This window comes from Falco punctatus (assembly GCF_963210335.1).
Source record: "Falco punctatus genome assembly, chromosome: 4".
Taxonomy (NCBI): domain Eukaryota; kingdom Metazoa; phylum Chordata; class Aves; order Falconiformes; family Falconidae; genus Falco; species Falco punctatus.
Window position 1 is genome coordinate 24,932,477 of NC_137583.1, and position 12,701 is coordinate 24,945,177.

The window sequence follows — 12,701 nt, forward strand, 5'->3', positions numbered from 1 at the left end:
CAAAGTTAAACAGCTGCAAAAAAACTGTTAAAAAACTCAGTTACAAAAAACTGAGGACTTTTCCTCAAAGTCTTTGCTGTCTGTAACTATTTGGATGAGTAACAGTTCAGAAAGGTAAGAAAGGTATTTAAAACGAACATAATTTTATGAACTGGACCTCTTACTTGCTAATCCAAGGTCACTGCCTTCTTGATCTTCTAAATCTCTATCTATAGATGCGACGTTCACATCCTTAAAATGCAAATCTAAAGCAGAACCTGTTAAACAAAACATTGTATCAATGAATTATCCTTGAATTATCCGTAAAACTGTCATGCCTGAAATGAGGAAAATTGTCCTGGTTTCAGTTGGGATAGAGTTCATTTTCTTCTTGGTGGTTAGTGCAGTGCTGTGTATTGGATCTGGTGTGGGAACAGTGCCATCAGGGACTTCTTGGTTTCTCAGGCCTTGCTGGGGGGCTGGAGGGGCACGGGAAGCTGGGAGGGGACACAGCGGGGTCAGCTGGCCTGAACCAGCCGGAGGGGCATTTCCATACCATGGGCCATCCTGCTTGGTATATAAACTGAGGGGGGTTGGTTGGGGCTGCCGATCGGTCGCTGCTCGGGGACTGGCTGGGCATCGGTCAGCGGGGGGTGAGCAGCTGTGCCGTGCGTCACGGGTTCTCTTTCCTCCCTTCCCTTTGGATTTCATTCCTCCCCCCTTCTCCCGCCTTTTCATTACAACTGTTATTGTTATCATTACTATTGTTCTTTTGTTCTTATTTTATTTCAATTAGTAAATTGTTCTTATCTCAACCCTCGAGTTTTACTTTCCTCTCCAATTCTCCGTCTCATCCCCCTGGGTGAGGATGAAGCAAGCGAGCGGCTGTGTGGCACTTAGTTACCAGGTGGGGTTAAACCATAACAAAAATTTGTTTGAGTGCTTCCATCGCAGAACCTTTCACATCTAGGTCATCATCTTAAGCACACTATTGACACACAGCGAAGGATATCCTCTCTATTTTCTAAAAGGGAAAACCTCCATATAAAAGCTATTACAGTTCTTTATACTGATAAGATGAACAGAGGATAAAGGAGAGGTGTCTATCTATCTGGATTTTCCACAAATCCGTGTCACCTGCTGTGCTTAGATGTACATCAACAGAGAAAGAAGAAAAATAAAATTTGGATACCTATGTAAATATATTTTTTTATTATTACTGAAGAAACCCAGGTATTATACCTGAGGGAAGGCACTGTAAATGCCCCTTTCAACAGGTAGCCCTCGGGGTAACTAATTTACGTATCAGGGTACACAGATCTAAGGAATGTCAGAATATTCAAGTGAAAATGTGCCATATTTTGAAATAAAATTAAAAAATCATATTTTGTTTAGACTTAGCAGTTAGACTGCCTTTGCTTTTAATGCTTATGTTGGTCTACAATGTCTCTAAGCAATGTCAAGAAAAAGTTCTTATCAGTATACTTGTTACTAGGTCCACTGCTTATAAAGTGTTAGAAGATGGGCGGTTTTGCCCTGCTTCCTCTTAACTTCTTTTCTGCACACATAGAGGTATAATTAAGTAATTTGCCCCTCTGTACCTATACTTTAACTAATGTTGAACAACTGCACAGTCAGGAAGACAGGAGACAAGTCTGCATAAACGCTGATTTTACAGGGAGGAAAGTGATGATCCTAGTCACTGTGGTTAGTGATAGCAATCACCTCTCTAAAGAATTTTTAGATTTTATGTTGAAAATAATTATTAAAAATTGTCACAAAGCCTAAATGAGTTGAAAAGGTACAAACAGAAACAGAAGACACACCAGCTTGTGTAAAAGTTTTCAGAAGGTCCAAAAGGAATCTCTTGATTCCTTTGGAATTGGACTGATTCATCTCTCATGGCCTAGTGCTAAACATTAGGCACTGTCAACTGCAGAAAATCTTTGGCAGAAGTACTATACAGTTGTAAAAGTGCTACAAGTCAGAAACTGAAAGGACTATGTGGATCATTAATATGAGATCACTGCAGTGTTATTACGTATAGGCATTTCCAATGTTGACCAGGCTACCTGAATCCACAGTCTGTGAGCTTCCAGTTCAGGAAGCTGCCTAAGCTGTCCAGAACAAAATACCAGTCAAGAGATAAAGTTCACATACTACACAGTGATGCCTGTGACAAAGAGAGCTGAAGAGTTAACACAACTCTTTGTGAAGAGTTACTAGTCTGGGTCTCAAAAGCAACACAACTTCAGCAGTACGGGGTTGTGCCCAAACAGTAACCCTGATCTTTCAGCAGAACTGATACATCAGCTTGGTGTCGAGCAGTCGGGGAGGAAGCTCCCCCTATATCTGCAATTTAGCCTGAAGGGATATGCCCTGGGTTTTCAGTTTTCCAACAATAACCTTCTCTTGGAGACAGTTGCCTAAGCGAGCCCTTCTGTACAATACTGTAAGGTGGGGAGAGACAGTTTCCTTTTACCTGATGACTCAAGGCTGCAAGTGCTGTGTGAAACCCAGATTAAATACCAGGTTCTGGACCTCCGTTGCTGCTGTGAGCCTTACCCTGTCTTTACCTTTCACAGGTGTGTTAGGGCCTTTCACTTGCAACACCATAAGCTGCCTATCTTGCTCTTCCACCCCTCTGCTCTGGCAGTGCCTTCCAGCGTCTCTGGGACAGTACGTCTCCTTCCTTGTTCTCGTGCTCACTATCTTGCTATGCTCGCCATCTGGCACCAGCCAGCTTCAGAGCATTCTCATGATGGGTTCACAGGGCAGGGATTGCCACTGGTGTGAGAACACACTTCCTCCTCTTCTCCTACTCCTGATGGTAGCTTTTGATTTGCATTAGAGGGGCCCGGTAATACCTTTGGACACAGCTCACCAACCAGCTAGCACGCAGCACCATCTACTGACCAAAGTGTGCTCCAATTAACACCAGAAACATTGCAAGCAGGAAGAGCCCATAAGGAGTTTGGGACAGTCTTGATGAAAAACTATAGTTAATACAGTTAATATGGGAAAATTATTATGTGAGAGAGAATCAGCTGCTGCACTGGAGAGGATGCCCAAGAGAGGAAGGATGCTTGTTTGCTCTGCCTGTCACGTTTTTTCCCACTTGTCCACTGGGACGGTTTTCTCATTCTCTTTCTTCGCTCTCTCTTTTCTTATGCTTCTATATTTATCTGGAAATAATTTTCACCATTACGTGCCATGAGCTATGCAACCCTATAATAAATCTTCACATGTGAACCCTGTCTCAACATCCTTTGTGCAGAGCTACCAGACACCTGTGAGAGCAAACCTCTCATCAGTAAGCTGCAGGATGTTCTGGGAGAGATCCCTCTCACTTTCACCAAGTGAAACTGTTCCACTTTCTTTCAAAGAATTCAAAATTATCTCAATCATTGATTGAAAGAGATGCTTTAAAATCCCACCTTCAGCACCATCAATAGCTTTCAAAAGGGAAACAAATTAGGTTTTTTTCAAGCTCTTGCAATTCCCCACATCACCCAGATGTTATTAACATTCAAAGTTATTTGCAGTGTCTGGCTCAGTATATCACTATGTAAGTACAACAAGCCAGAGCAAAGCACAAGGCTGACACAAATCATACTGCTCAAATAGGAGGTCAGATCTAAGCCTGCACCCTTACTAAATCATTAACCTATGATATTCTCCTCACATGAGGTCTTAACTCACTCTGCCACACGTGTTCTCCCCTACCACAAGGACTGGCACGTCTCCTTACTGTTTATTACCTAGATTTTTGAAGCTTAATTTCTGATACCTTCTAGCTTTCTCAAATTCCACCACACATGGTGGAAAGTCATTGGAGTACTGGGAGAAAACATGGACAGCATCTTAAGATCACAGCACACATGGGAAGCAAATGGAGAGACACCCATTTTCCTTGAATGGCAAGTCTCCCAGACAAGCAAAATCTCCATGCTGGTATTCAAGAGAAAGCAATGGAAGCAACCAAAACATCCCAGCAGGATGTCCAGCCAGAACCTAACACAGACAACAGGGCTGAGTATCAGGGTGGCAGATGTCCCCTAATGTTAAGATCCCACCTTATCCCTACTACCACTTGAGTCATTTCCCTTCACTGTTGCTCATTCCCTGTTTACTCCTCTCCAAATCTGTCTCCTTTTGACACTTTACTGACCTAATTTATCTTTTTTCCCCACCTCCCTTTCATTTTCAGGACTTAAAACATGCTGCAGCTTTTATGTTCTTAGATTAGGCTGCTGCTTTTTTTTTTTTTTTTTTTTTTTAACCAGAACAAAACCAGACAACCCATCTCCCTTGACTCTGACAGAAGTAGACTGCAGCAATAAACCTTCTTCCACTCCATCATTCCTCAGTTTTCAACATATTGCCCAAGCCTCAGTGCTAAATACTAGTTCTGATTGATATGCCTATACCCAAATCCGCTGCACCCTTCTCTTCCCCAGCTCTTGCAGACTATTACTCAGGGAACAGACAGAGAGGGCTTGGAGCTCCTCATAACATAAAGGGCCACAGAAAGGGCTACAGACCCTACTGTCTGACAAAAATTCCTTAGTCCTTCCTAATGCAACCCTCCTGCATTTCCCCTAATCCTTTATCCAGACCATTCATCCCCTTTTTCCATAATCACCTAGCCTCTTCCCTTGCTGCAGCTCTTTTTCTATCCCTGTTTTCACAACTCTTCAATCTACCACTTCCTACAAGGGCACTATGTAGTTATTTTCTGTTCTACAATAATGTCTTAATTTTCTGCTCTATTCAGATTACATGCAGCAGTTTATTTTCAATGCCATTCTGTATATCCACAAAGCAGAACTCTGGAAAAAGAACTTACATGTATATTATATTATTTTAAGGAAAAAAAATATCTATGCAGTTACCATAAAGTAACTAACTTATACATACATGAGGCACATATTTTATGATTCATATTGTGTTAACAAACATAAGATACTGAAAACTGTTTTAGAAAAACATCTGTAGACAGCAGAAGCATAGTTTAACTCAGAGGAATCAAGAGTCTCTTACGCTCAATAATGCAATCACACTGAGACACAGGAAACATAGCATATCACTGTTTAAACAACTTTGCAACACTTGTTCAGTATATCACCATTTTAAAATTATACTGAATTAGCACCATGTCTGGTATACAGAAATTAGATCATGATTTTTATTGTTATATGAGTAACTTGTCACAGCCAACTAGCCTCTACTTATGCCAGAAGCAATGTTTATCTTGACAAAAACATGATTTCATTCCATAGTATACCTTAAAATATTAACTGTAAGATGATGAAATTATATTACTTGCATTTCTAAACTAAAATTCTGCTCATTCTAATTCTGAAATTTAAAAATAATTTAAAAGTTATTTTCAAATCTAACACACAAATCATCAAACAAACCTTTAAGGAAAGCAAGCTATACACTTGTGAGACTGAAGAAAGAGACCCATTACTCAATATTCTGCATAGGTTTCTTTCCTGAAAATATTAAGAGAGCAAATGCCTAACTTACCATGCTGAAGTGCTGACTCACTGCCTGCAGTCTCCTGGTCGCTGCTACACATCGATTTAAACACAGAAAGCTTCAAGTGCACCAGCTAATCACATCAACTCCGTAATCATGGGACTTACAGCACAGAATGTGAAATACAGTATCTTTCAAAGCGTAACATTTCCTGCCACGGCCTCCTCAGTAATCCACTTTCAGTGTAAAAGTGCCAGAAATTTCAACAACTTTGTGAATAACACTAAATTATGGGGAGCAGCTGATACAGTTGATGGCAGGACTGCGGCTCAGAGGGACCTCAAAAGGCTGGGGAGCTGGACTGACAGAAACCCCAGGAAGTTCAACAAAGGCAAACAGAATAATGCTGCACCTGGGACAGAGTAAACCCTTGCAGCAGTACAGGCTGAGGGCCAAACAATCAGAAAGGCGGACTGCAGAAACAGACCTAGGAATTCTGATGAATGACATGTTCAGCATGTTCTGTGGCAATAAAAGTTAACAGCACATTGGCCTGTGTTAGTAAAAGTGTAGCCAGCAAGTTAGGGGAAGCGATTATTCCCCTCTATCCAGCCCCTCTGAGACCACAGCAGGAGTACCACGACCAGTTTTGAAGTTCCCGGTGTCTAATTATTACTGAAGTATTTATCTCCTTTTACCATTTTCCACATAAACAGTCTAGCTGGTTGGAACCATGGGAAAGGCTTTGGGCTAATAACAGAAATTTTGGAAGTGAGTATTTCCCAGAATCTGTCTTGTGCACCCAGAAAGCAAGGGCTCCCCCTCTCTGTGTCCTTTCAGATCTGGTCCACATAGTGTAAACAAAAGATTTTGTCCTTGATCATATAAGTAACTAGACAGACTGGAGAATACAGAGTTAGCTGAAGAAAAATCTCCCATTTTCACACAAACACGTTAAGATCCGTAACTGCACATGCTATGGTAACATTAAAAACAAATCTCATTAAAAATAAATCTCATAAGCCTACAAACAGAAGTTGAGGAGAGAGCACTTCTAGCTACAGTGAGTTGCATTACAAAGATTTTACACATTGTTTTTAAATCACTGGCCAATACTCATGCCAAAATTCCAGTTTAAATGTCCCATTCACTCATTCCTACACTTCCATTGAAGACCTTGTGAATCATGATTTTGGGTGAGAACATTTAAATAAAATTTCAGATACTGCTTTTAATTGCATACAATAAAGTAGGTGTGTACAACATTAATGTCTTCAACAATAAGAACTTAAATAATGCAACAACACATGTACAATTGGAGATTAAATGTTAAGACTTACCTATTACCGATTCAATTGTGTTACTGCTGGAATAGAACGGGAGAGCTTTGGCACTGATAGCAGAGACACTTGTAGGAGATGAACTATCTGATCCAACACTGGAGGCCAGACTGGAAGTTATACTTGAAGCAAGTGGGTTAACTGCTGAAAAAACACTGAGATGGTTCTGTTAAAAAAAACAAACCACATATGTATACACACATAAACACATTTACACCAATGTATGTACAAGCATGTTAAATGAACAGAAAGTATTTTTTAAAGTAGTTACTTTAATTCCAACAGAAAGAAATCCAGAGGAACCCTCAGAATTAATACATTAGGATAATTTTTCATTATCATTTACCAGCAAGTGCATTTCTCCAGTGTGGCTAGACATCACTACCATATGAGGGAATTCTGCTTTCAGAAAAAAGGAATTTAAATACTTGCAAATGCACCCTACAAACACAATTCTTTAGGTGAAGCCTGATGTATCTTTTCAAAAGGAAAGTATCTACTGAGGAATTGTACAATTTCATTCTGCATTTATACACGTATTTTTTTTATCTGTAAATTTTCTCATTTAACCTAAATGCGATTGGTGCATAAACTGATCTTCTCTTTAGATAGCTGAGAAACATGACCGCACAGCACACATGTATCACGTTATATAATGAACAACCTGTACCTGTGGTACTTGTTTCTAGCTGAACATTTTTTTCATACAAATCACACATTTGAATTATATAATATAAGAAACTAAACCAATATGTAACCATGTAACATTCTAAACTGGAAAATAACTTCACAAAGTCTACAGGAACTTGGTGCAGAGTTTCCAGTATTTCAATTCCCTTTATTGCTTTTTTTTTTTTATTCCTTCCAATCTTTTAGTTAATGAAAACATTTAACTGTAACTGAATCAATCAACACATCATGTCATTGCCTTCTGTATAACAAGTAGTGGTTGTGTAGTATCCATGCTATTGACTTCTACAAATACCACAGAAACCTTCTATTTCAAAGCTAGATATAGTGCAAGACTGAGGCCAGTAATGACCATGAGAATGAATATTTTTTTCTTTAAACATGGGCATAAACTGAAATACACAAAGTTTCACTTACACATAAAAAAATACTGTACTGCAATCGTGGCCGAACACTGGGACATGTTGCCCAAAGAAGCTGTGGAGTCTTCAGTTTTGGAGATACTCAACACACTACTACAGAAGGCACTGAGCAGCCTGCTCTAGCTGACCCTATTTTGACAAGGGGACAGACGGACTACACACCTCCAGAGAATCACAGAAAGGTTTGGGTTGGAAGGGACCTTTAAAGATCATCTAGTTCAACTTCCTCTTCCGTGGGCAGGGACAACTTTCATTAGATGAAATGCCTGAAATGATGCTCAAAACCCCCACCCGACCCAACCTTGAACACTTCCAGGGATGGGGCATCCACACCTTCCCTGGGCAACCTGTTCCTGTGCCTCACCACCCTTATAAAGATTTTTGAAATTATATCCAACCTCTTTCGGTTTAAAAACATTGCCCCTTGTCCTATCACTATGGGCCCTGGTAAAAAGTCTTTCTCCATCTTTCTTATAAGCCCTTTTCAAGCATTGGAAGGCCGCAATAAGGTCTCCCTGAAGCCTTCTCTTCCTCAGGCCAAACAACCCCAACTTTCTCAACATTTCTTCAGAGCACAGGTGTTTCAGCCCCCTGATCATCTTTAGCTTTTGGCAATACCTGCTTGTTGTCTTGTTCATTTATTTTCTGCTGATTCTCAGCTGGAAAGCTTCGATGCTTTGCCTGAAAGACGAAAACCTCTGTAATACATGAACTTAATAAGTCATTGCTGTAAAATGTATTATTAGTTTATGAAGGGTCAGTGGCATCTCTGTAATGATATCTTCAACAGGCTGACTTAATTTCCCTTACTGTGGTCCCATATGGAGTATTAAATTTTAATGATCACAGAGTAAATTGCCACATGGAAAAGGAACAGAAGTTGCACTTGTTCCATTTATATGCATAACTGAAAACATGCAAGTTATTTCTGGTCTAAAAAATAAGTATCCATGTTAGCATTATGCTGTGACAGAAATAACATGTCCCCAACAATCACTGGGTGGGGAATACTCTTGCTAGAGGTTGGTGGGATAGAAGCCTGAGGTAGCCAAAAGTTTGAGTGGAACTGTCTTGATTTTCCCTTAAAGTGATCATGCTACAAATAATAAAAAAATAAAAAACAAACACAAAATTCCCTTCAAATAAAAGGGCAGATTTTCTGTGAACACAATTTTATAGTAAAGTAATTTTTGAAACTAAGACAACGCACTTAAATACAAGGGAATTCTAAGCACTTTCTTTGCCCCCTTGCTCCTTGCAGAGCAGGATCAAAGGATCTCTGTTCTTGTCAGGCCAGGAATTTTCAGTGACTTCCCAAATTGCAGTAAACTCTGCAAGGTGCTGTCTCTTTTGGCAAAAAATCGTTCTTCCCGCTGCCTTTGAGCAGTCTTGTGTCTGTTCCTCACTTCCTTTGGGATATTCTTAATGTGTCTTGTAGTGAAATCTCTCTAGCAGTAACAACTCTCCTTTATATGCCTCCCACCACTCTAGGTACTTTTTTATCTATTGTGAAGTCTGTCACTGCTTTCTCTCTAAAGAGATTAAATGTGGCCACTAAAATGCAAGCACATGACATTTTTGCTGCCGAGACCCATTATTTGCAGCAGTAGATTACTCATTAACTGACCAAAAAAGCAGAACAGGTCTTCACCAATGGCTACGCCATTTTCTGGTTATGGCTGACTCACGTTCAGAAAGCAGCCAGCTGACATCTAACTGCATTGTTTCCATGATATTTGACCAATGATCACTTACTTGTTCTCTATATTGGAAGATGGAAATCTTTTCTGTCACAATGACCAACCTATATGACTCCAACCTATAGTCCATCTGAACATCTACATGTCAGAAAGCAACCCTGCCTGGAGAACTTCAGAGTAATGATCTCACCATCATCTGCAACAAGTTACCATTTACAAAATCCACTTCCCTGCCTTCCGTGCTTTTTCTGTCTTTTACTTCTGCACTTCTCTGTGTATTTCAGGTTACAGAAATCAATTCCAACAAGTCACAGGTTTGCAAGGCGGCTGATCAGCTTGGCTGCAGCTTATTTAAATGTGTCATTGGAGCTCCTTTAAAATAGGTCCTTTCTGACAATTTAGAAGTGTAACTAGTATTATAATACAGAAAGAAAAAAATACTTTAACAGGTAAATACTGGGCTTTCATCTTTTTTCTCGCAGGCTATCAGAGCTGTTTCATATCCCTGAAAAATATCAGTCTTCCCTTCTCCCAACAGTCTCTAGCATTGCTTGTTTTCTCCCCACCTCCAGACTAAAGGACTGTAACTCCTCACCAACTTATATTTCAACCACTCTCCTCTCATTGCTAATGCTACATATCTCTCTCTAAGAAGCTTGTTATATTTTATCATCTATGTCTGTCTCAACAATGAACTTGTCCCAGGAGAGAGGCAGCTGCAGGTGGGAGAAGAAACAGACTGAAATTAATCTAAGATTGGAACTCATAAATAGTATCAACAGCGAGAAAGTAATTCATCCTTTCACCATCAATTTTCAACAATTAAAACTGAATCCTACCAAGTCTAGATATGAATTTTTTTCCATTGTTATCTTGTTCTGTTCTTGGAAACACAGGCTCAAAATGACAGTCACTTAATTCCTGCAAAGTTAGAATTTACTGCACGTCAGGAGAGCTGCAATGACTGTTTGCATGAGTGTTCCTGGCCTGTGACAACTGTAATTTGATGCAGTTTAGCTCACTGAAGAAAAGGGTTCCAAACTGTGTTCTAAATTACCCAAATCAGTGCTGATACATAAGGCAGACAACATTTTCTGCTGAATCTAATTTAACTGAAGGCTACATTTGTACTTCTAGACCCATATTATTCACATACCTGATCTTCTCGTTCAAAGCCTGGTGCTTTTGGATAGCTAGATGTTGGTGAAGAAACACCTGACGTGCTAGACTCAGAACACAGAACGCCATTCCCTAATGATCTCTGTCTACAAAGAGGTCCAAGGGGTGATAAAGAACTACTGCTACCAGAACTTGATGTTACAGTTGGACTTGAAGAACAGGAAATCTGTAGAAGACAGAAAACAGTGTCTAATATACTCTATGATATTTTTTGTTTACAGCTATAGTCTCCCTGTAACATGATCAGTTGAAATTATAAATTAATTTCAGTCATGCCAATACAACACTAACACTGGTTTATTTGTACATATTTTTGGTATTAGCTTAAAAAAGTAGCAGATGACAGAAGTAACATGGAGTAGCTATCGTAAATATACAGACTTCAAAAGATAATGCATCTGTACACACCAGAATATTGTTTCTTAATTTACAGTTTAATGCAAGCATTATACAACATTTTACTCTTTTAAATGAATTCATCCAGATCAAGTCAAGCAGTTCAAAAAGAAAAAGACAAGTATAATCTTGGCAAAAAGAATCTCAGTGCTTGTTTGTAAATCTCAAAAGACTGTTCTGAGATTCCTCAATATTAAAACGTTTACTGATGAATAAACTAACATTTTAAAAACATTTAAAAACATTACTGAATTTATAATTTTTAGTTCTGCTACGTGTTTTTAAGAGAATTTTAAACTTCTAAAGTAGAAGGCTTAAGTTGAAAGTACAACCTGTATGTAGGTCTAGACAATTTTTTTACTAAAAGTTCAGTTCTGAAATTTGTGAACTCAGGTGCCAGCATCCTACAGTAATATGTTTGAGTGAAACTGTGGATATTGCTTGTTTCTACATTTCTTAAGTAAACTGTTCAATTTTCTTAACCTAAATTTGTAAGTAGACTCACAAAGGCAGTATGGACATAGATGCATCCTACATTTATGCCGAACAGTTCAGTGGTGAGAACACTCGGTGATGATACACATTTCACTCCTTCTGTGCCTGTTTCTGAACAGAATCTGCCAGCTCTCGAGGAACTGAACTAGTCAATACAACAATGGAGTGAAATTCTGCCAAAGCTGTTTTGGCTTGTTTAAATACAAAATACACACTGAATCAGACAGACTAAACAAGAATAACTATACAGTTTACTTTTAAACTCTCACCTTAGGTATAACCCTAACCCTTAATTTTACTCTATGCTCTGAGGAATGTGGAAGTATTGAAGCAAATCAGGATTTTAACAGGAGACACCTCTCTCCCCAGAACAGTATAACCCCAAAACGCCCCTCCTGAGCAGGAACTTCAGAAAAATTCCTGTGTATCAGGTAGAGGACAGACATAAACCTAGATGAGGTCTTAACCCTCAAAAAAGGGTGAGAAAACACTCACCTCCAACACTGAAGAGTATTACCTACACATTCACTCACTCCTATCCTTATAGGACATCTCCTGTCACAACCTTATCTGTGTGGAGTTCTGGAATTAGGTTGCTTCTGAAATCCAAAAACAGCTTCTCTACAGAGCAGTCTAAAATGTACATATACCCTGAGAGCTGACAGAAGTAGAAGAGTGGGTACCGCAGCAAGCTCTGACAAAATTCCTTCTGAATTCAAAGGCTGAAGAACTCATGTTTTGACCACAAGCTTTTTACAACATGCAACATTCTCTTTCTGTTGCCATTTACTCTAAATGCAAAACTGAGGATTGCCCTTGTCCAGGGCGATGCTAAGTTTGCACATAATTTCAGCTCCAAAATACTGAAATCCTTTCTTTATGCTAGTGGGAAAAAGAAAATAAAAGGACACTGCCAGGAAAAAAACCATTGCTCTTCAGCGAAATTAAATTATTTTTTTTCCCGTCAATAAAACCATGCTAAGGCATTCAGTTCTATACCAGAAGATTTTTGA

The 12,701-nt window shown here is 39.3% G+C and overlaps 1 protein-coding gene across 6 annotated transcripts in view; it reads right to left on the bottom strand.

Annotated features, from left to right (window-relative positions):
• Positions 1-12,701, bottom strand: part of UNKL (unk like zinc finger) — a 60,666-nt gene that overhangs the window by 13,378 nt on the left and 34,587 nt on the right. For 5 of the 6 annotated variants that reach the window (XM_080387580.1, XM_080387579.1, XM_080387577.1 and 2 more), the window contains 4 exons: positions 10,775-10,963; positions 8,537-8,599; positions 6,807-6,972; positions 165-257 (listed from right to left, as the gene is read on the bottom strand). In XM_080387580.1, coding sequence (XP_080243706.1) covers positions 165-257; positions 6,807-6,972; positions 8,537-8,599; positions 10,775-10,963 — 511 coding nt within the window. The remainder of the gene's footprint in view (positions 1-164; positions 258-6,806; positions 6,973-8,536; positions 8,600-10,774; positions 10,964-12,701) is intronic. The other variant, XM_080387578.1, reaches the window with a different exon arrangement.